This window comes from Sphaeramia orbicularis, chromosome 19 (genome assembly GCF_902148855.1).
Source record: "Sphaeramia orbicularis chromosome 19, fSphaOr1.1, whole genome shotgun sequence".
NCBI classification, from domain to species: domain Eukaryota; kingdom Metazoa; phylum Chordata; class Actinopteri; order Kurtiformes; family Apogonidae; genus Sphaeramia; species Sphaeramia orbicularis.
In genome coordinates this window covers 48351012-48373362 of record NC_043975.1, presented here as the reverse complement: position 1 = coordinate 48373362, position 22351 = coordinate 48351012, and the positions used below count along the sequence as shown (strand labels likewise).

Below are 22351 nucleotides of genomic sequence, written 5' to 3'. Positions count from 1 at the left end.
TTTATGATTAATGGTTTTTTTAATATTACGTGAATGAAATGGCTTCGACTAGAAAATAAGCCTGACATATTCTGCTACATCTGCGGCGAATACACCATTGTACCTAACAGGAATCAAGTCACAAGTTTCATAAAGTGTGCTTACCAATCTTATTTTGGTATTAAACTTAGTGACCAAGATAAAGTTTGGGCGCAGATTGTGAGAAGATCAAATTTTTCAAAATCAAATGAGCAAAAAAACCTGACCTGATTGAGAAAAACAGATGTCATTTTTGGATTTAGCGGTGCAAAATGGTCCTAATTCAGTTGAAAAAACCTAGACAACTTGCAAAAAACATGTTTTTGTAACCCAGTGTAATCATTAGTTGCAGCTCTAATTTCATTAGAAAATATCTCAGAACATATTTTACCTCGTGTACAGGGAAGCGTGACAGTGCATGGATGCACCGCAAGGAGGCGATCCTCACATCCTGTAAGAGACGGAGATCCTGTTGATTCACTGTTCACATGACATGTATGAACAAACATCTTCAGTCGACCTCCTCACACATGAACCATATGTGAGGATGACAGAAACAGAAAATGTCACTGACCATGGCTGGGCTGGAGGTGAGGGCGAGCAGCCTGCTGACCAGCGCCTCCAGCTGTTGGATGAGCGCCGCCGGAGGGTCGGCGAGGACGGGCTCCAGACACGACAGAGTGGACAGCTGGACGCCGCCGTCGGGACATGACAAGGCCTCCAGCAGCAGCGACAGGAGCTGAACGGAGGCAGAAACCAAGTCTGATTACTGCTGACGTCATTTAAGATGAGAAAAAGGCTCTGAGCTTTAACATTTCAGCCTTTTCAACATTCAGTGTGGTTGTGTTCACTTTTCTCCACCTGGGGGTGAAGAAGCCGTGTCTGCAGAAGATGATGAGTGAATCTGAAGCAGACTTTGAAAAGTTAAAATTAAGAAAAGAAAAAAAACTTGTTGGGCTGTGTGGGATGGTCAGAAGGTGGTGTTAACAGCTGTTCTACACATGACTGGAGCAGAATTAAAGGAGCAGAATTCAACTAAAACACTGTTTCACCTTGTTTGTTTGTTTTTTTTCCTATCTTTTACCTTTATTTAACCAGGAAGTCCCACTGAGATTAGGAATCTCTTTTGCAAGGGAGACGTGGCCAAGGTATCAGCCATACAAAGTCCAAACAACAGAAAACATATACATGATACACAATGAACAATACAACACAATAACAACAAGAAAAGCACTTGGAGAGCGCAGACCTCCACCAAGACAGATGTGCCCCCCTGCCCCATCACCACCAAATTTAATCAGTTGTTCCTTGTGCCAGTATCAACATTTCCTGAAAATTTCAAGAAAATCCGTCCATAACTTTTTGAGTTATCTTGCTAACAAACAAACAAACAAACAAACAAACAAACAAACAAATAAACAAACAAACGCGCAAACACACAAAGCAAAGTGATCACAATACCTCTAGGCGGAGGTAACTATTCAGCCATAATGGCATCAAGAAAAACAGTGACATTCCTCCTTCTCTGCATTCTCCATGATACTTTTAACACCATTAACAGAAATGAATGTATGTAGTTTTACAGTGTTTTGTAGATTATTCCTCGACCGTGGTGCATGGTGGGAAAATGCTGTTTTTCCAAAGTCTGTCAGAACTCGGGGAGCAGTCAAAGCAACCACTTGGAGGAACGTAAATGAAAACTACCAGAGCTAACAGAAAGAAGAGTACTGAGGCATTTTGGGAGTTTACTCAGCAGAGCTTTATAGATGAACATAAACCAGTGTTTTTGTCTATGGAGGGTTAATGATGTCCAGCCCACTACGTCAGAGAATGCAGTGGTGAGTGACAGATTTTGCAATAAAACGTAAAGAAGCATGATGTACTGAATTAAGGCTCCTTAAAATGAAGGTAGCTGCATATCTGTACAATAGATCACCATAATCAATGACAGGCAGAAAGGTAGCTTCTACAAGTTTTTTTTTTTTTTTTTTTTGTGGAAAATGTGAAACAGGATCTATTTCTAAAATAAAAGCCAATCTTCAATTTGAGTTTCTTAGCTAGATTAGAGATATGAACTTTGAAAGAGAGCTGTTTATCAGTTCATATTCCCAAGTACTTATAGGAAGACACCGTTTCAGTCAATGAACCATCAGATGTAAAAATTCTTAGATTGTCAAAATTTTGCAAGCAAGCTTTTGATAAAATCATAAACTTTGTTTTCTGGGCATTTAAAACCAATTTTCTGACTGTACAAATGTACAGTTCAGCAACAACCCTTGAAAAACTAACAATACTGAAGTAATGGAACACACTTGACGTGTGCTACTACGTGCCATGAATACACACATCTGATTTGTCCGTGACGGGGTGCTCTCCAAGTCACAACTCCAGTCCCATTGTTCCCAGTAACTGGAATGGGTTTTTTCAAAGTCTATCACTGTCAAACTATTGGTCATGTATTCATACCTTATGTCAGGGATATAAAAAAAGTGGCTCATGGGCCAAAAGCGGCCCGCCAAATGGTCCAATCTGCCCATGGGATGATATGCCAACAATTACACTGAAGATATTAACAATCAAAAGTTTCAAAATTATTTTATTTCAGGTTCCACATTCAGATCAATTTGATCTTAAGTGGGTCAGACCAGTAAAATACTACCATAATAACCTTTAATAATGACAACTCCAGATGTTACTATTGGTTTTAGTTAAAAAAAAATTAAAATTACATGAAAATATTTACATTTACAAATTATCCTTTCATAAAAAATGTGAAATAATGCGAACAAATATGAAAAATACAAAATCTCTTAAGAGGAGTCAGTGTAACTGGACCAACCAGTCTGTTATTAAATGTTTTGTGTATTTGCAGATCCACTGTGGTCTGTAAGTTATAATGCACTTGTGTAAATGATAAACTAAGGCAGAATATTGTACACATTGCACATATTTTTCTTGAGAAATTTCAAGTTGTTCATGTTTGTTCATATTATTCACATTTTTACTGTAGATATAAACATTTTCCTAAAGTAATTTTACTTTTTTCACTTAAAGTTGGGGTATGAGATCTTAGAAAAACAGTTCGAGCAGCTACATTTTGAAAATACTCAGTTCAAAAGTCCAAACCCCTTTCTTCAGACGTCCCTCTGCAGCCACACCTCCAGAGTACTGGCACGTGCAATGCTTGTTCCTGAGGGTTCATGAGCGCTGCACAGCAACAGTTCGCCGGCTGAGGCTCTGCTCCGTCTCTGACATCGGCTGAGGCTCCGACTACAGCCCCAGCTCCGGCCCCGTACGGCCCCGCCTCGGGCTCCGACTCCAACTATGGCATCCATGCAAACCTCATTCAGTTTCCTCTAACACCCCTGCTCTTCCAGAACAGCCCCAGTTCAGACCTACCTGACTAATGTTACATTTCCTACTGGTTTATGTTAGTGACTAAACAGTTTGCCGGTGAACTTTCCATCCTAGTATGACTAAATAGCCAGGTTCTGGCTTCGCTTCCTGTACAAGCACTTCCAGCCTGTGAGAACACGCGATTCATGCTCGAAGAGAGGTACACACGTGTGGGGGGGGCAATGGCAGTTAAATTTGATAGACATATCACCGTTCAATCATTTCGAGTGGCCGCTCAAAATGATTGGATGGTGTTTTTTCAGTCCTGTCCGTTCCACAGGTGACTAATTTTTTAAATTTTTGTGTTAGAGCATTTAATTAATTAGTTGTAATCGGGGTGTGAAGGGGATTTTAAGGAATATAGTAAAAAATGCTCCAGGAAAACATCTCAGACCCCACCTTTAATATTTCACTGATCAGATTCACTGGAGATCACACTGGTCTTTATGTGGCCCCTGGACTAAAACCATGTTGACATCCTTGATTGTTAATATATTCAGTGTGATCTTTTTGTGTACATAGCGCTCACATTTGTTCTTTATCTCCATCATTTTAAATGCACGCATTTTGGGAATATGCAATTGGATGTGTGTTTTGTTGTTTTTATTGCAGCATTTACTGTTTCTTATGCTGCAGATACTAAGACAATAAAGACTGCAGTCCTCTAAGGCTGCATTCAGACAGCAGGTCTTCATGCACCGTTTGGATTTTTTGGTGAAATATGATTTTTTTGTGTGCTCGTTCATATTACACATTAAATGCGACTTCTAGCAGTTTTGAGTATAAAGAGAATGCGACCCTCAAGTGACCCGAATGCACAAAAGAGGTCCTGATGCAATACGTGACCACACAGGCACACACTGTGTTTATGGAAGTAACACTCCTGGGACGCAGAATTGTGACATTTGTCGCATTTCAATGACATAAAGGTTGGATAAATGTGACCTGGCTGTTCAGACTGAAGTCACATTGGAAAATATCAGATACATATTAGATTTAGGACCACATACGAAACTGGCCTGGGTTGGATTTGAAAAAAAAACAAAAAAACAAAACAGATTTGTGCTGTTCAAACTGTCTTTAACAGATACAGGTCACACATGGATACAGGTCACATATGTGCAAAAACAAAAAAAAAAACATTGGCCTACATTTGCCTGCAGTCTGAACGTAGCCTAAGTGTATTTTCCTCTTTACTTACCGCTGGGAGTTCGGTCACTTGAACTTGCTTGGGCAGCTTATTGACGATGTTGGACAGAGCCTTCAGGTAGTTTGGTTTTTTCTCTGAAGGAGAAAAAGGAAAAGTGAACCCAACTGCATAGTCCAGTATTCAGTCAATTAACAAATAACCTGCAATGAGTGAAAGAATCTGGACCTCTGGAGGATACAAAGTCCAAATATTTACTCTAGTTATTTACAGAGTTCTACCAGCTCTGGTGTTTGGGTAGAACTCTGTAGAAAGATTTTGGGCCTTGAAGTGAAATGTGTACAGACATGTGAGAAGGTGTGTGTGTGTGTGTATGGGGGGGGGTCTATGTTGGAGGAAATGTCAACGATTAATCCATGTATTTCTCAGCAGTTTAGTCATTCTGTCATTAAAAGGAGGTGAAATGAGCTTCAAATAGCACGGATGTGACTTTCTACATTCAACTTTTAACAGGGTTCCTACAGGTTTCCACAGGGTAAATTTAAGACTTTTAAGACCTTTTTAAGACTACGGTACTTACAAAAGAATTTAATACCCATTTCACAGCCTATTTCACGGCCATGCTGCCAAAAATTTGTGACTCCTAGAATGGATGTATTGTAATGTGTTTATTCACTCCAACGCCTTGATTCCCATGGTTCTGAGTTGAACTAACGGCTGCACGTGTCTTGGACTAAATGTTCTGTGATCATTTCTCACCAGGGGCTGCAAAGTTAGCAATAATTGATTCCTCATTTCAGTATAAATTGTCGGGTTGGAACAGGTGGAACTGAGTCGACTAACGTTACATTCTTTCCATCTTGGACATTTAACAGATACATTTAAGCATAATGCAGCGAACAAGTTTATGGCAACATAATGTAAGACCTACCACATCAAATTTAATACTTTTTAAGGACTTTTTAAGGTATTAAATACAGATTTGTAAATTCAAGACTTTTAAGACCCTGGGAACTCTGTATTAAGTATCACACACACACACACACACACACACACACACACACACATATATATATATATACACTTAAGCCCAAAATTATTCATACCCCACGCAAAAATTGATTATTTCATAGTTTTAGGTATGAAATGAAGGACAGAGAAAATACTTGTTTAATTCAATTTAATTTATGGTAGATTACGAAACAATACAGCAAATTTGCTTTCTTTGTTGTTGACCTAAAGGTTACATAATCAACATTTTGGGTTTGTATGCATGTCCATAATTATTCATACCCCATGATTAATAATCAGTGGCATAGCCTTTATTTGCTATAACAGCTTGCAAACGGTTCCGATAGTTGCTGATCAGGTTTCTGCAGACTTCAGCAGGGATTTTTGCCCACTCTTCTTTTGCAAAGGTTTCCAAATCCTTGAGGTTAGAAGGTCTTCTTGCCGAAACTTGTGTCTTGACCTCCCTCCACAGATTTTTGATCGGGTTCAGGTCTGGGCTTTGGCTTGGCCACTCCAAGACATTCACATCATTATCCTTGAACCATTTCTTGACAGCTTTCGCTGTGTGTTTAGGATCGTTATCCTGTTGAAACATCTACTGCTGACCCAGATCAAGTTTTTCTGCCGACTGCTTAATATTTTCTTCCAATATCTCAATGTATTGTTCCTTTCTCATGATGCCATTCACTTTGACGAGATTCCCAGGCCCACTTGCAGAGAAGAATCCCCAAAGCATGATGCTTCCACCGCCGTGCTTGACTGCTGGAACCGTGTTCTTGGGTTGGAATGCTTCACCTTTCCTTCTCCAAACAAAGGCCACATCCCTGTGGCCAAAAAGCTCCATTTTTGTCTCATCAGACCACAACATTGATAACCAAAAGCTTGGGTCCTTGTCTAGATGTGCTTTTGCAAAGGCTAGTCTGGCTTTTACATGCCTGGGCTGGAGCAGTGGAGTCTTCCTTGGCCGGCATCCACGGAAGCCCTCTTTGTGCAATGTCCGCTGCAGTGTCTGCCTCGATATGTTGGTTCCAGTTTCACTCAAATTTTTCAGGATAGCCTTGGTGGTGATCCGGGGGTTTTTGCTGACCTCTCTCACAACTTTTCGTGATAGTCTTGATGTCATCTTTGGCTTCCGGCCACGCCCCTTGTGATTCTGTACAGTGTGGAACCTTTAGAACTTGGTGATGATGCTCTGTACAGTGGCGACTGGCACATGAAATTGCTTTGCTATAGCTTTATAGCCTTTGCCATCCTTGTGTGCATTTACAATGCGCGATCGAAGGTCTTCACTCAGTTCTTTTGTCTTTGCCATGCCGTTGGTTTGACTGTTGACCATAAAGTGAGAATGAATGCACTCACTCACTGAATTTATTTCAGTTTATTACATGACAGGTTGCATAAGGGATTGCACATGGTTAGTGAGTTCCAGGGATGGCATTCATAATGATTAGCCCTAGTTTTGGCACCCAAAAAAGCCTAAATTCCATGACCATTCAGGGGGTATGAATAATTATGGACATGCATACAAACCCAAAATGTTGATTATGTAACCTATAGGTCAACAACAAAGGAACCAAATTTGCTGTATTGCTTCGTAATCTACCATAAATAAAATGAAATTATACAAACCTTTTCTCTGTCCTTCATTTCATATAAAAACTATGAAATAATCAATTTTTGCGTGGGGTATGAATAATTTTGGGCTTAAGTGTATATATATATATATACACAGGGTGGGGAAGCAAAATTTACAATGAACATTTAGTTGTTTTTTCTCAGCAGGCACTACGTCAATTGTTTTGAAACCAAACATATACTGATGTCATAATCATACCTAACACTATTATCCATACCTTTTCAGAAACTTTTGCCCATATGAGTAATCAGGAAAGCAAACGTCAAAGAGTGTGTGATTTGCTGAATGCACTCGTCACACCAAAGGAGATTTCAAAAATAGTTGGAGTGTCCATAAAGACTGTTTATAATGGAAAGAAGAGAATGACTATGAGCAAAACTATTACCAGAAAGTCTGGAAGATACTATTAAAGAAGAATGGGAGAAGTTGTCACCCCAATATTTGAGGAACACTTGCACAAGTTTCAGGAAGCGTGTGAAGGCAGTTATTGAGAAAGAAGGAGGACACATAGAATAAAAACATTTTCTATTATGTACATTTTCCTTTGGCAAATAAATTCTCATGACTTTCAATAAACTAATTGGTCATACACTGTCTTTCAATCCCTGCCTCAAAATATTGTAAATTTTGCTTCCCCACCCTGTATGTATATGTGTATGTATGTATATATATATATATATATACACACACACACACACACACACACACACATATATATATATATATATATATATATATATATATATATATATATATATATATATATATATATATATATATATATATATATATATATATATCCCCTACTTATCTTGAGAAAGTACAGATCTTACAAAAGACAGTTGTTGGATTAATCTCATGGACTAAGTTAAACGCTCCCTCTGATCCTCTTTTCAAACTTCTGAAGCTCACTGAGTCCAACACTTTCCACAATGCATGTGTAATGTATAAGGTAATATCTAGACTAAATGACAGACTCTGTCATCTCATTCAAATTTATGTACCTACTCAAGTACATGACACAAGAGGGAAACATCATGTAAGGGGAAAGAAATGGAAACTGAAATGCTCAAATCTTCATGTGACAGTTAAAGGTCCGCAGACTTGGAATGAGACTGAGAGCACCATAAAAGAGTCTGCATCCCTATCCATATTTAAAAAGCAATTAAAACAAAAACTGCTTTTGAAATATGTTTAATTTAAGCCTGTGTCATTGTATCCTCACGTGTTGATACTGTCTAAATTCTATACTGTCTGTATTTATGGGATTACCTTAGGTTGTTTTAGAGCAAGGGTTAGGTTTTATCTCAGGTAGAAATGTAGATTGTCTTCATAATCAATTGCACTGTTTGCTTAATGTCTTGGGCCCCTGTTTATAAGCTATGGATAGCTTCTGGGGTTACCCTTTTTACAAAATCACATCTTGCTGTAAATTATGAATACAAGTGACATATGTATTTTAAATGATTTGTAAATAATATGTGAACTGAACTGATATCATTAGAAAGAAAGTTGTGACATGAAAATGGTGACAGTCACAACTACTTTTGTGTCTAACTCTGTCTAACGTAGGTGATTTATCACCATTTACTATATTATCCTCTGTAGTTTGCATTTTTCTGTGAAAATCAGGTCATTTTCATTTACCTACATTTAATTTACTGATCATGTAGATGTCAATTAAAAGTCAGTAAATTCAAAGTTTAATATATCAAAATAGAGAAAATTGAGGAAAAAGTGACTTGTTCTGAAAAATATATTATTAACTGAACATAAATGCAGTGTGTCCATCCACTGTCACTGATCCAACTTCATGGATTTTACTGGTGAATCAATGTTTCAAGTTTTTATAAATTGTTCTATTTTTTCCCCCTAAAATTTAGTTCAGTTTGCAACTTATTTTATAGATTTATTAATTTTGTTCCTTTTATTCATTACTTTGGCTGTTATTTTTTCATTTTATTGTTTTTCTATTCTCTTTTAGCTTTATTCTAGTGAATTTTTTACTTATTTTTTTCCCACATTATTTATCATTTTGTAGGTTTTTATTCATTTTTGTTCATTTTATCCACTGTCATTGATCCAACTCCATGGGTTTTACTGGTGAATCAATGCTGTAGAAGATGCCGGTGTTTCCACGGTAACTACGGAGCCTCTGAACGTCCAAATGGGTCATATCTGATGACCATGCAAAGATCAATAACTGTATTTTACACCCATTATTTACATGTATTGATAGGCTTAGTGGATCAACAGGTATTAAACAGTTTAGATCAGTAGATGGTTTTTGGTCACTGACGGTTGTTTCAGTCTTTATGAGTTAATATAGTGAGTGAAGTTCATAGTTTGGACAGACTCCCTTTTCTCTAAATCTACAGGCTGATGATGTCATACAATACTGGAACACATAAGACGAGACATCTAAAAGTGCTGTGTTTTAGATTTATTGTTAATGCTAAGTGAAACTGTCTGTCACCTTGGGGAGCTGCGTTGAAGCCCTGCACCAGTTTGGCTGAATTCTCACTGAAGAAACGTTGGCGGTACATGATGCGTACGTCTGCGTGACACGCCCGGTTCAGGACGTCAGCGGAGTCGCTCATCAGCAGCGAAAAGCCGTCCGCCGCCATCGAACCAAGATCGGTGTTGTCGAGCAGAGAGAAGAGCTTCAGAGAGACGCCATTTGGGTTCAGGTGAGTTCAAAAGGTAACAGGGAAATGATGCACACGCACATGGTTGACTGTTTACCTTGTCCGTCAGTGTTGTAGACAGAGGGTGGTATCTGACCAGCAGAGCCTTGGCAACCTGGGGATTAAAGAAAACAATACTATACCTGCTGGCTTTTCTTGTTACATCCATGCTACATTGTGCATCACGAAGGAAAAAAAAAGACAAGTCATGCAACAGTAAGAAAAATGTGTTCAGTTTAGCTCAACTTAATCAATGAGCAGATTTGTTTCAGGTTTCTTTTAACTGTTATCGAAATATTGATTCAAAATGAAGCAACACTAATTTATGTTATTTAATTTTATGTATTTATTTTGGATGTGTGAGTGTGTGAGACTGTTAGAGTGGGGTTAGACAACTATGTTGTAATACATTATGTACATTTAATTCTACGGTTATGATTGTTACAATATAAAAATTCAATAAAAAGAACTTTGGAGAAAAAAAAATTAAGTGATACAAGGCTGTACAGTGCGACAATTTCCATTGCATTTGCTACTAAAAATCATTCTGTGTGAAGAGAAATAAGCATCCACGAGCACAATTGTGTAGGAGTTGCACTGGTATCATATCTAAAATAGTGGGGAAAACTAGGCTATATTACTGTCTCTTGTCCTATTCATCAGCTGTTGGAACAATGCTTCATGGGAGTTGTAGTTCTAGGTGTGTACTGTCCTTTACAATCTGAATACAAAAGAACTACATTTCCAGGTAAACGTTTCCGCCCTCGCTGATATGTGCAAGGAAACTGCGACATTTGTATCATTTTTTTACATTACAACCAAGAACAAGAAGAAGCCTCAAGCAAAATGAAGAGGTGTTTTTCTGTAGTTTCTACCTCAGTATGTCACGACAACGATGTCAATGTATGTGGGGGTGCAGTCCAAACATAATGCCACTTCGGCTAGCATGAAAACAAAACTGAAACTTAACACACTTTCAACGTCTGACTCCCGACTTCTATGCCTCTATTATACAGCGGATCTTACATTACATTTTCACAACTTCTAACTTGTATCCACTGGACCCCCCACAAATGATGGGCCCCATGAATTTGTCATATTTACCCCCCCTTAACCTGCACCCCCAGGTGGCATCTCTTTGATTGAATTTGTGATGTGTGTCTCTCTCTCTCTCTAAAACCTTCAAACAGTATAAGCCCCAAAATTTTCGAATTTTCAACACTGTTAGAATTTCTGATCAGTATCAAATTAATTCAGCCAATCAACATGTTAACAAACTATCCAACTGTGTGTGCAACTAAATTTTTCTTTGTGCTACTAAAATGTTTAACTTCCTAGCACCAGTGCTACCACCTAAAAAAGTAAATGTATCTTTTATTGTATTATTTATGGATGTCTTTTGTTGAATACTGTCACCCTCAACTGGCCTTGTTGTACTGTTTGTTGTATTTTATGTCTATGAACATGTGAAAAAGAAATTACAAAAATTATTAAAAAAAAAAAAAAAGCGTACAGCCCTGCAATGCATAGATTTTAGTTCAACAAAAACAACCAAAAGCAATTCAACCTCAACCTCAGCTCTTCAGAAATCTCATGATAAACAGGATGAGGAACAAAGTGATCACTGTCATCTGTTTTTTTGTTGTTTTTTTTTCCCCAAGAAGACCACAGAGAAAGAAATGCATGGTAAAGCAGGTATGCATCTCAGGTGTTTCTGATAAAAATTGGATCTTTCAGTCTCTTCTATAAAGTATACAAGGAGGCACAATATGAACTGTCCTCCTCTCTGCAGCTGTGGACAGCTAGTAATACCCCAGTTCCCTTTTCTTTTCAGTATGTTTTGTGATTATGGTGTTTGTCATTTCCTGATCAAAAGGAACGGGCATAAAACAGAAGATCACGCAACAGGCCACATTCCTGTTTTACTGCGCAGCTCAAACCTGATTCAGTCTAAATTAAAACCTGTTTTTTGTTTCCTTTTCTAATGCTGAATAATGTCTCTGAGCTTAACTTATAACTGGCTCATTTTAGGTCCAGTCCAATAAAGTAATACGTGGCTCCGTGAAACTGGAAATGGAAAGTGATGTGGCTCTAAATCGTGTGCAGTAGATAGATGGAGAGGGGTCCACATTTTAATCCTTCCTCTCTCCACTGAAGTGACTGAATGATCTGAATTTTGATAGAAGACACCTACGATACATACCGTCTAAATCATGCATGTAATTTAATTTCCTGTGTTGAGGTTTTCTTGATATTTGAAGTAACTGGATACCCTGTAATTTAATGACAACAAACCTGCATTTTACTGTGATTCAGACCATGGATTCTGCTTCAAAATGTCTTTATGAATCCTTTGGTCATGATTACCTTTTACCATAAAAGTAATCAGTCAATTCTTTCAACCTGTCCTGAAACACACTGGGAGACGGTGTAAAACAAATGTAATCACGTCTCTAAAGTCTGGAGCCGATCAACAGGTTCTGAGTAAAAAGGCTGTTGCAGTAATCCAAGTGTGCTGACATACCAGTGTACAATGGTCTCTGTGCCTTTAAAACTTAACACAGAGCATATTTCTGAAATATTTCTAAGATGATAAAAACGGTGATTGCACAAGCCACGTGTGCTGCTCACAACAGATGCCAAGATTCCGGTCAGCCTTGATATGACTCACTGGGGAAGCGGCAGATGGGAGGATTGGTTGAATTAACTAAGCAGCAGATGGTGAAACAGGTGAAGTCCAATTCAACTCTTACCCAGATCATGAGGGTGAAGGCCTGAGTGCGCAGCGCTGAGCCTGGAGAATCCATCTCACCGCAGACCCTCCTCACTGTCCTCTGAATGAGGCTGTCCAGAGCGTCACCTGAGGAACAAACCGCAGTCTCACAAGAGCTGCAGCAGAGGAGGCTGCAGCTTTAAGGCCCTGTTTTGACCTTGCATTAACATCTGTCTTAAGATAGCAAAACACAAATATCCCGCTGTAAACACATCTGTTGGGATGAAAATATCGCCAGATGTGTCTGGAGTGATCACTTCTGATTGAATCTAACTCTAACCCTGCTCAATATGCAAATAAAGTCAACCCTTACACAGTGAATCACTTAGGATTCATCAAATATTAGTGTCTTTGTTAGTCTGTTCAAAACAATATATTACAATGTAATATTACTTATGTTCATTACATTATCATGTTGCTTAGAGATATTAGTGATGTAAAACTGGTAGGATTTAAAGGAGTGATATTTAGCTTTTTTTTCCAATGGAATTCTGCATTTTCAACCATTTCCCTGTGGTCTCCATAAACTGTAAATGCTCTGCTTGGGTCTGAATTCTTCCTTCATTCAACTCCACAGGTCCATCTTCAACCCTATTTTTGACTAATGACACCAGAAAGGTGGTTTGGAGCGCTGGCCCTTTAAATGCACATGAGCCACTTCAGGCCCCGCCCCCTCCAGGTTGTTGACTGTGCTGCTCTGTCCCGTTCAACCAACAACTAAACATTTTAGGTAATCGTCTCGAAGTTTGGACATATTTTCAGTATGGACCACAACCGCTGGTGCTGATAAATAATTATGGCGTATTTGGAGAAATGTTTGTCAGGAGTCTTGACCTTATATGAGCAAATGTAACTAGGTATAGACGAAACAAATTAAGCAGGAATTAAAACAGGTTGTAGAAATTCCACTCGATTTTTGCCAGAATGAATATAAAGATAGCTCTGCAGCACCTGGAGGGTTCAAATTCAAACTTTATGAACTATTAGGGTCCTAATACACAAATAAATGAACCAAAGACAAATAAAAGTGGGTTTAGCTAAATATGTCCCCTGTAACACTGATCATCCAGTTGACACAACATCTTAATTCCAAATATTGGTTCAGCCAGTTGGAATAAATTAAAACATGTCAAGCTCCTACATCGGCTGGTCGGACTAAACCTGAACCTGAGCCAACTCCACTGCCTGTCCTTCAGTGTGTCCCAGAGCACATACCTGTTCAAACTATTAGACAATGTGGATAAACGGGTCTCTAATCACTCCTTAAATTTGTCCTCAATGTATTCAGGCTTTGCATTTGAACCATCCACATGTGATCGGATTTGCCTGGATGTACTTTATTTAAATGCAAAGTGAGAACAGGGCCTAAGATTGAAAACCTGTAAAACCAACGCACCCTGTAGACTCTTGTTGATCAGGCCTGCAAAGCACTTTGCAGCAGAGGTGTATGACAGCGTGTGTGTGCAGGTACAGCTCATCTCCTCCAGCTCTGACAACAGCTCATCTAACTGAGGTATCCGCACCTGGAGGACAGACAGAACATGACCTCAGATACTTCTACAGTGACTTCAGAGGGTCTTTAGACTCTGTAAAGCACTTACACTGGGAGGTAATGAACACACACAGCCCATGAGCAGACAGACCATCTGGGACTGCCTCCAAGTGCTGCCCTGCTGCTTCTGTGAGAAAAAAAAAAAAATGACAGATCATTTTTCAGATCAACACTGACAGAAATGCATGTGAGTGAGGTCAAGGGCGTCACGGATGGACAGCCCACTACTTTTTGACTTATAACTTTTGAACCAGACAAGTTTAAGACTAATATTACACAAAACTGGAAAGGTCTAAATGCCATCTTAAACAGACTCAAAGGGCAAAATTTAGTTTCAAATACTTTTAAATGAAAAATATCAAAAGATGGGCAAAAAATTAACAAAAGTGAAGTTCCTCTGACATTTTCATCTTAAAATGTATTCAGTGTATACCTTAAACCCTCTATTTTACAACCTAATAATTGGTTAGAGCAAAAAAATATTGTATCATACCTAAATAGCAAGAGTTTTCAACAATGGTAGCGTCACGGATGGACAACAAAAGTAAATATTTAAATAAACATTTTTTATTTCAATGATCAATATCATATACATTTTTTCCAATATTTACACCATACAAATAATATTAATTTGCATAGATCTATGCATTTATTAATTTTAAACACTGTGTGTTTAAAATATGACAAATAATATAATAGTCAAATATCAGTGTATTTGAAATAAATGTAATTTATTTATGAGAGTTTATAAAATGAACCCAGAATGACGGCACAAAACTGTCACTTTCCAAACATTCACACTCATAAAACTCCTCAAATTTTTTTTCAGAATTTTTTTCTAATTTCAAAATACATTTTCCTGAAAATACAAATAATTACCTAGACAAAAATATAAGTTTGGTGTAGATTATTGTAATTTAATTTTTTTGACCAGATGTTAACCTTCCCCTGACTTTGCCCATGTGTTATATAGTCACTGAAGTAAATACAGACCTTGAGCAGCTGGATGTGTGAAGGGAAGGAGTTGTCGGGCAAAAATGAGACGTCTCCGTTTAGGAAGAGGGATGTAGCCCTCGATGCCGTCTGTTCTGCCAACCTGGAAAAGTAACATGGGAGGACATCACATCGACCTCAAAGCAACAAAGGAAGAGGTGAGAAAACGGATGTGCAGATATAAGTACTGATTTTATTTAAAACAGATCAAAAAGAAAATCAAATAGTCCATTTTCGATTGTACGTTGGAGGGAAATAAATGCTGAGGAAAGGTCAGGAAAATGACTTAAGGCGTTTCTCAATACACGTTCTTGTCTGTTTTTCTGTTCTAATAAAACATCATCAGATGCAGCCAAAGTCCTGCTCCATTTAAAAGTTTGCACAAACCAAGAACACATGGAATACCCAGATGTTGTTCTTGTCTGCTAACTTAAACCAAGGATGCACTGGTTAGTGACTCGTGGCTGCAAATATCCCAGAATGCATTTTGTGCTAATGTCAATTTACTCTCAAAGGCAACAGCGGCTTCTGTGACAACTTCATTCAGAAATGTTTTATTGAGTCAATAACCATCACCAGATAATGTGATACAATGTTGGAACTAGAGATATAACGATATGAAAATTTCATATCACGGTTATTGTGACCAAAATTATCACGGTTATCATTATCGAGGTATTGTTGAAATGTGCTCAAAATGTTCAAAAAGTACTAATACACACACTGAAATAAATTAACCAAGTTGTATTTTGAAATAAACAAATAAAATAACACGCACAATGCACTTTCGATTGGCAGAAATATTAAAATATGAACATGTAAACATCAAACATACAAATGTGCATTAAAGATGGCACCTTATGGACATAACAGATATCTACACTGGGGGTGGGAATTGATAATGGATTTTTTATCAATATCAATACCATTATCGATTCTGCTTACCAATCGAGTTCTTTATCAATTCTCTTATCGATTCCTGAGTGGTTTTTTGAGTGGGAAAAAAAGTAGTTGGACTGGTCATAGTGGAGCGTTTGACCCTTTTATCAGATCAAATCATTCACAATGTCACAATGAGAGAGCCATAGTTGTATGGGACGGAGGTGCGCTTGTACCGGATCTATGGGTCCGTGTGCTCGGACCAGGTCTGTGTGCTCAGACCGGACGGACCAGGTCCGTGGGTCCACGCACTCGTACCCAGTCTGTGCGGGAGCCACTATCCCCGGATCTCCGGAGCGCTGTCTGTGCGGCTGCCTTCAGCCATGTTTTCAGAGGCCAAACACTGCAAATTGGGAATGCACATCTGGAATGCTGCTGCTTCTCTAGGAAATGGGCAGTGTTACCCTGAGTTTTCCAAGTGCAATAATCGAACACGGTTTTCAGGATAATTTGAGAGAATAAGAATTTAAACGGTAATAGTTACAGTCAGGAATTTTACCGCGGTTCATCGTAATACCGGTAATCGTTACATCACTAGTTGGAACGTGCACAAGAGCCAGAATAGTGAGAAGATGCATCTTTATTATCATGATATGGGATTAAACGAAATTTGTTTATCCAGTTTTGAAGAATATACAAAACCACCACTTTGACCCATGGGGATCCACACGTTCTACATGTGGTAGTTTTTAAGCTGTTGTGTATTTGTGCATGCTGTACCGCATTTGTCCAGCAGTCACCGCCAAAGTGTTCTGGGCATAGAAGCGTGATTGTAAGGCTATTGTATTCCAAAATTACTAATATCTGTCAAAATATTGGCCCTATCAACTTGGCATCTTTGCAACTCTGTTCCTTGACCAAAAATACATAGGTATGACAAACTGAAGCAGTCAGCTCTTTCTGGATTTTGTGTGAATCCCGAGACACACATACACGGACACACAAACAGGGACCATGTAAGTAGTTGTACAAATGTACTGAAATCAAGTCAGCGACATATTGTGGTGGATTGTGGGAATACATTAGGAAGCCAATGGCACAAATCCAACAGAGCCACAGAGGAAAGTTCACAAGCACCAACTGTTCCAATTGCAGAGACTAACGTTCTACGGAAGTTCACCTCTGGGACGGTTCTGACCAAAACCGTACTCAGCAAACTTGAGACTGAGAAACGCCTTTTGTCTTTTTCCTCTGTTTTGTTACAGATGTGCAGATATTTTTATATGATTATCTTTAGGATAAAAGGTCTGTTGAATCCTAATGAAAATGACAGTGTTTGTAAATTATTTCAGATTTCACTGACTGGGGCTGGAGCCTGGAACAGGAAGTGCTGATGACGGGGACCATAGCAGACAGGACAGCCTCCTCCACCAGAGGACTACGATGACCAGACGACCCTTCATCTACAAAACAGAACCACAGGTTGGAAAGAAATGACAAAAGATAAAACAATAAACCGGCATTTGACTATTTAACTCTAAAAGTTGAAACTTAATCAACATATTCTTGTGGAAGTTGCACACCCTGCAGAGCTGCCTGAAGTGTCAGTCCCAACAGGCGAGGGATGATGACCTCATGGAAGCATCGCCCGGTCTCCTCTGTGTCCTGAACCTGCTCTGCGATCCTCTGCAGGCTGCGGCACGCCAGTACCACCTCCTCCACCAAGAAATTCACACTACCTGAAAACAACAAATGAAAAACTCTCACTTCCATACCAGTGGGACTTGATGGTGTAATAAAGGCCAAATAAAACAATATAGGAACAAAGCATTTTACTGGAAACTGACAGATGCAGTAGCTACAAGGGCTTTACGAGACAACAGCATCTCATTCAGGCATAGACAGCCAGTATGCAACGTACAGTCAGTCAGTATTAACCCTCTGGAGTCCCTAGATGAGCCCTCACATCCAAATCACAAACTGATTTAAGACAATGTATCAGCAGGCAGAGTCTCGCTGAGTTTTCATTTCAACTCATGTCAAAGTGCAGATGTGTGCAAAAGTGCAACGAAAAACTGAGACATCACTGTCGTTGAAAGGCCTGGTAAAACCAGTCTCATGATACACAATAAAAACAGAATTTTCATCATTACTGTCACCATATTTGGTGCAGGAAGAGATGGTAATAATGGGCTTTAGAGCTGCACAATATATCATTTGAGCATTGTCACCACAGTGTATGTGTGCGCAACAGTTACATCGCAGATCCTGCAATGTAGGAGGCAAATGAACTCAATGTGTTCTCAACTCATTTCAAGGGTACCTGACACACACTGCGCGCAGTGATCCACCAATCACAGTCGTTCTTAATCAGTTTGTCACGCCCCTACACACGGAGTGAGTCGCTGGTAACATCATTGAAAAATGAGCAACGAACAAGAGAAAATCACCGGAAATGAAGACTTGGTGCCAAAAAGAAAAGACACGTCAGTAATTTGGAATTATCTCAGCTATAAGAAGGATATTACTGAAACACATGTACTGTGTCTATAGTGCCTTGTAATTGTTGCCACAACGACAGGTAACACAACTAATTTGTTTGACCATTTACATTGGCACCACACAGCTATTTTATATTGCAATATATATCGCAGGGTTAAAAAAAAAAAAAAAAAAAAAAATCACAATGTCAGTTTTTTCCAGTATTGTGAGGCCCTGACAGGCTTCACAAAGAAGTGCTTGCATGAAAAAAAAAACATGTCATTGGGTTTGGTGGAAGAGTGAACTACATCAACCAAGCATTTTGTGACACCTGATTGTTGTTATAAGTAGTTGTATATACTTTTCTGAGTTGTAAAAATGGTTCATTAAACATGTTTATCCATCATATTATGACACCAGATTGTTTTGTAAATAGTTGTATATAGTTTTCCTAAAAAATATCTGAGGCATTGCAACATTTTCATGTAAATAATTGTATATAACTTTATTCGAGATATACACACACACACACACACACACACACACACACACACACACACACACACACACACACACACATATATATATATATATATATATATATATATATATATATATATATACACACACATACAGGGTGGGGAAGCAAAATTTACAATATTTTGAGGCAGGGATTGAATGACAGTGTATGACCAATTAGTTTATTGAAAGTCATGAGAATTTATTTGCCACAAGAAAATTTACATAATAGAAAATGTTTTTATTCTATGTGTCCTCCTTCTTTCTCAATAACTGCCTTCACACGCTTCCTGAAACTTGCGCAAGTGTTCCTCAAATATTCGGGTGACAACTTCTCCCATTCTTCTTTAATAGTATCTTTAAGAAAGTCAACATTGCTGTGTGATGTTCTATTGGTAGCATGTTCTAAAACGCCCCAAATAGCAGAATCCAGAGGGTTTAGATCTAGGCTAGAAGGCGGCCATAAACATGATTCCCAAAAATTGTTAAAGTTGGATTTGCAGAAATCTTGTATTTTTCTAGCTGTGTGGGCTGGAGCACCATCCTGTGTCCATACATAATTTCCATCTGGGTAGTTTGCTTTAAGCCATGGCAATACCTGGTATCTCAGAGTCTTGTAGTAAGTATTAACATTGGTTTTTTCATCAGCTTTGTAGAATTTTATAGGCATTTTCTTTCCATTGGAAGCCACAACACCAAAAGCCATAACTTGAGCGGGATGTTTTGTTCTGAATGTCCCCTTAACCTCAGCTTTGGATTTTGCGATAAATCTGTCATTTCTGCGGTTCAGAACAGCATTGACAGTGAAGATCTTTTCATCTGAAAAGATCGTCACAATGGAGGACTTTTTCTTGAACCATGTAAGAATTTTCTTGCACCTTTCCAGTCTCTTTTCCTTCATAGCTGTTGTCAACAAGTGTTTTGGTGTTCTTGTGTAAGATTTTAACTTCAAATCATATTTTACTGCATTTCTAACGGTCTTGTTGTCTACCTCAAGTTCAATTGCCATTTTTCTCATGGATTTGGTTGGATCCTTTAGGATTTTGGATTTGAGAGCTTTAATAAAAGCTTTGGTACGTTTTTTGTTGCTTCCTCCACTTCCAGACTTTCTGGTAATAGTTTTGCTCATAGTCATTCTCTTCTTTCCATTATAAACAGTCTTTATGGACACTCCAACTATTTTTGAAATCTCCTTTGGTGTGACGAGTGCATTCAGCAAATCACACACTCTTTAACGTGTGCTTTCCTGATTACTCATATGGGCAAAAGTTTCTGAAAAGGTATGGATAATAGTGTTAGGTATGATTATGACATCAATATATGTTTGGTTTCAAAACAATTGACGTAGTGCCTGCTGAGAAAAAACAACTAAATGTTCATTGTAAATTTTGCTTCCCCACCCTGTATATATATGTATTTTTTTGTTTGTTTGTTTGTTTTTTTATTTATTTATTTTTTTAATTTTCAATTTATAAAATGTAAGTTCTAAAAATGGTTCCTTCAACAAGATTTTGGCAAAACAAAAAACAAAAACAAAAAACACTTGAATTTCATGTTTTTTTGTGTGGTTTTAGGTTCAGTGTGTTAATACAGTATGTCAAGACAAGGCAAAGTAAACAGTTTGTTAAGAAGAAATATAAAGGCAAAAACAAAAGTATTCAAAAATGGTCAAAATACACTTAGACTTCTAATTAACCCTTAATAGTTACCTGTTTGTATCCAAATCATTTCATTTTCGGTTATTACTGCTACACAAAGCTTGGGCATTTTTAACACTAATGTTGCAAAGGACTGTTGTCTATTACAGCAGAATACAGTAGGAGATACAGTGGACATTTGGGATGCCAGTTCAGTGTTTGCTACATCACAATTTATTTGAAATGTGTTTTCACTTCCTCTAAGGGTATTTACTTTGGTAAATAAATGCCAAGATTCCCTCAAGCAAGTTAAAGTTTAGTGAAATTCAGGATTTCTCCCACAAATTTTGTAACTTCCAAAACAATTAAAATAAAAATGCACTTTAAATGTATTTATGGTAACACACCTAATGTTTGAGCTTAAGCAAAATCAGAACCATGGGAAAAAAAATAGTTGTAATATTTCCTTTGCTGACAATGGGCTCATGACTCTTACTCATGACTCAAGAATTTACTCTTGATTGTATCTTTTAATCTTTTATACTTGTCATCTCAGAGACCTCTGCATAATAATTCCTGTACCTGAATGTGTACAAATGGTAAATAAACTACCTTAAAAAAATAAATCTATTCTCACATTCACACTCAGGATCTAAGGGGCAGAAGTGTTGAAACAGACATGCCACACATATAGGAATGAGGTAAAGCATCCACTTTTTGAGCTGTCTCTACGTACAGTGTTGATTTCCTCCTTTTCCCACCAAACCTAAACCATCCACTGACTGGAACTGAAGCTGAACAGTTGGTCCTGACAGTTTTACCTGTGTGTGCTGAACTGAGGACTTCCAGGAGGACCGGTGTGCTCTCCTGGACAACACTGGGGTGGACGGACACAGCAGCAAGAGCAGACAAACACCGCTGACGCACTGCATGATGGGAAAGCTTTTCGGAGGCCTCTGTGTTGTCTTGATCCATGAGTGCTGAGGGGAGACAGGCGGTTTGGGAAAAACATGAACTAAGGCTACGTTCAGACTGCAGGCAAATATGGCCCAAATCTGATTTTTTGCCCATATGTGACCTGTATCCGATCTGTTAAAGACAGTTTGAACAGCACAAATCTGACCCAGGCCACTTTCATATGTGGTCCTAAATCCAATACGTATCTGATATTTTGCAATGCGACTTCAGTCTGAACGGCCAGGTCGCATTTATCTGACCTTTATGTCATTGAAATGCGACAAACGTCATAATTCTATGTCCCAGGAGGAGAGCGGTGGGAAAAACATATTTACTTCTGTGAACACAGTGTGTATCTGTGTGGTCACGTATTCCGTCAGGACCTCTTTTGCAAATGTGGGTCACTTCAGGGTCGCATTCAGTTCATACTCAAAACTGAAAGAAGTCGCATTGAATGTGTAATGTGAACGAGCAAACAAAAAAATCGGATTTCACCAAAAAATCTGAATTGTGCATTAAGACCTGCTGTCTGAACGTAGTCTAACTGTTCTAAAAATCTGTATGTTTTTTTGACACCATACTAACAATACCCAGCTGTTAAATGAGATAATTACTAGAGTAGAGGCACATAAATACAAATAGAACCATTAATTGTACTCAGTCGT

General features: G+C 38.3%; 1 protein-coding gene across 2 annotated transcripts in view; it reads right to left on the bottom strand.

Annotated features, from left to right (window-relative positions):
• Positions 1–22351, bottom strand: part of mms19 (MMS19 homolog, cytosolic iron-sulfur assembly component) — a 42729-nt gene that overhangs the window by 5640 nt on the left and 14738 nt on the right. Inside the window, exons 18-29 of one of the 2 annotated variants that reach the window (XM_030121621.1) lie at positions 21551–21709; positions 17676–17831; positions 17456–17555; positions 15214–15316; positions 14270–14347; positions 14065–14191; positions 12649–12755; positions 9954–10010; positions 9685–9871; positions 4616–4698; positions 593–757; positions 410–469 (exon numbers count right to left, since the gene is read on the bottom strand). In XM_030121621.1, the coding sequence (XP_029977481.1) occupies positions 410–469; positions 593–757; positions 4616–4698; positions 9685–9871; positions 9954–10010; positions 12649–12755; positions 14065–14191; positions 14270–14347; positions 15214–15316; positions 17456–17555; positions 17676–17831; positions 21551–21709 (1382 nt within the window). The remainder of the gene's footprint in view (positions 1–409; positions 470–592; positions 758–4615; positions 4699–9684; positions 9872–9953; positions 10011–12648; positions 12756–14064; positions 14192–14269; positions 14348–15213; positions 15317–17455; positions 17556–17675; positions 17832–21550; positions 21710–22351) is intronic. The other variant, XM_030121622.1, reaches the window with a different exon arrangement.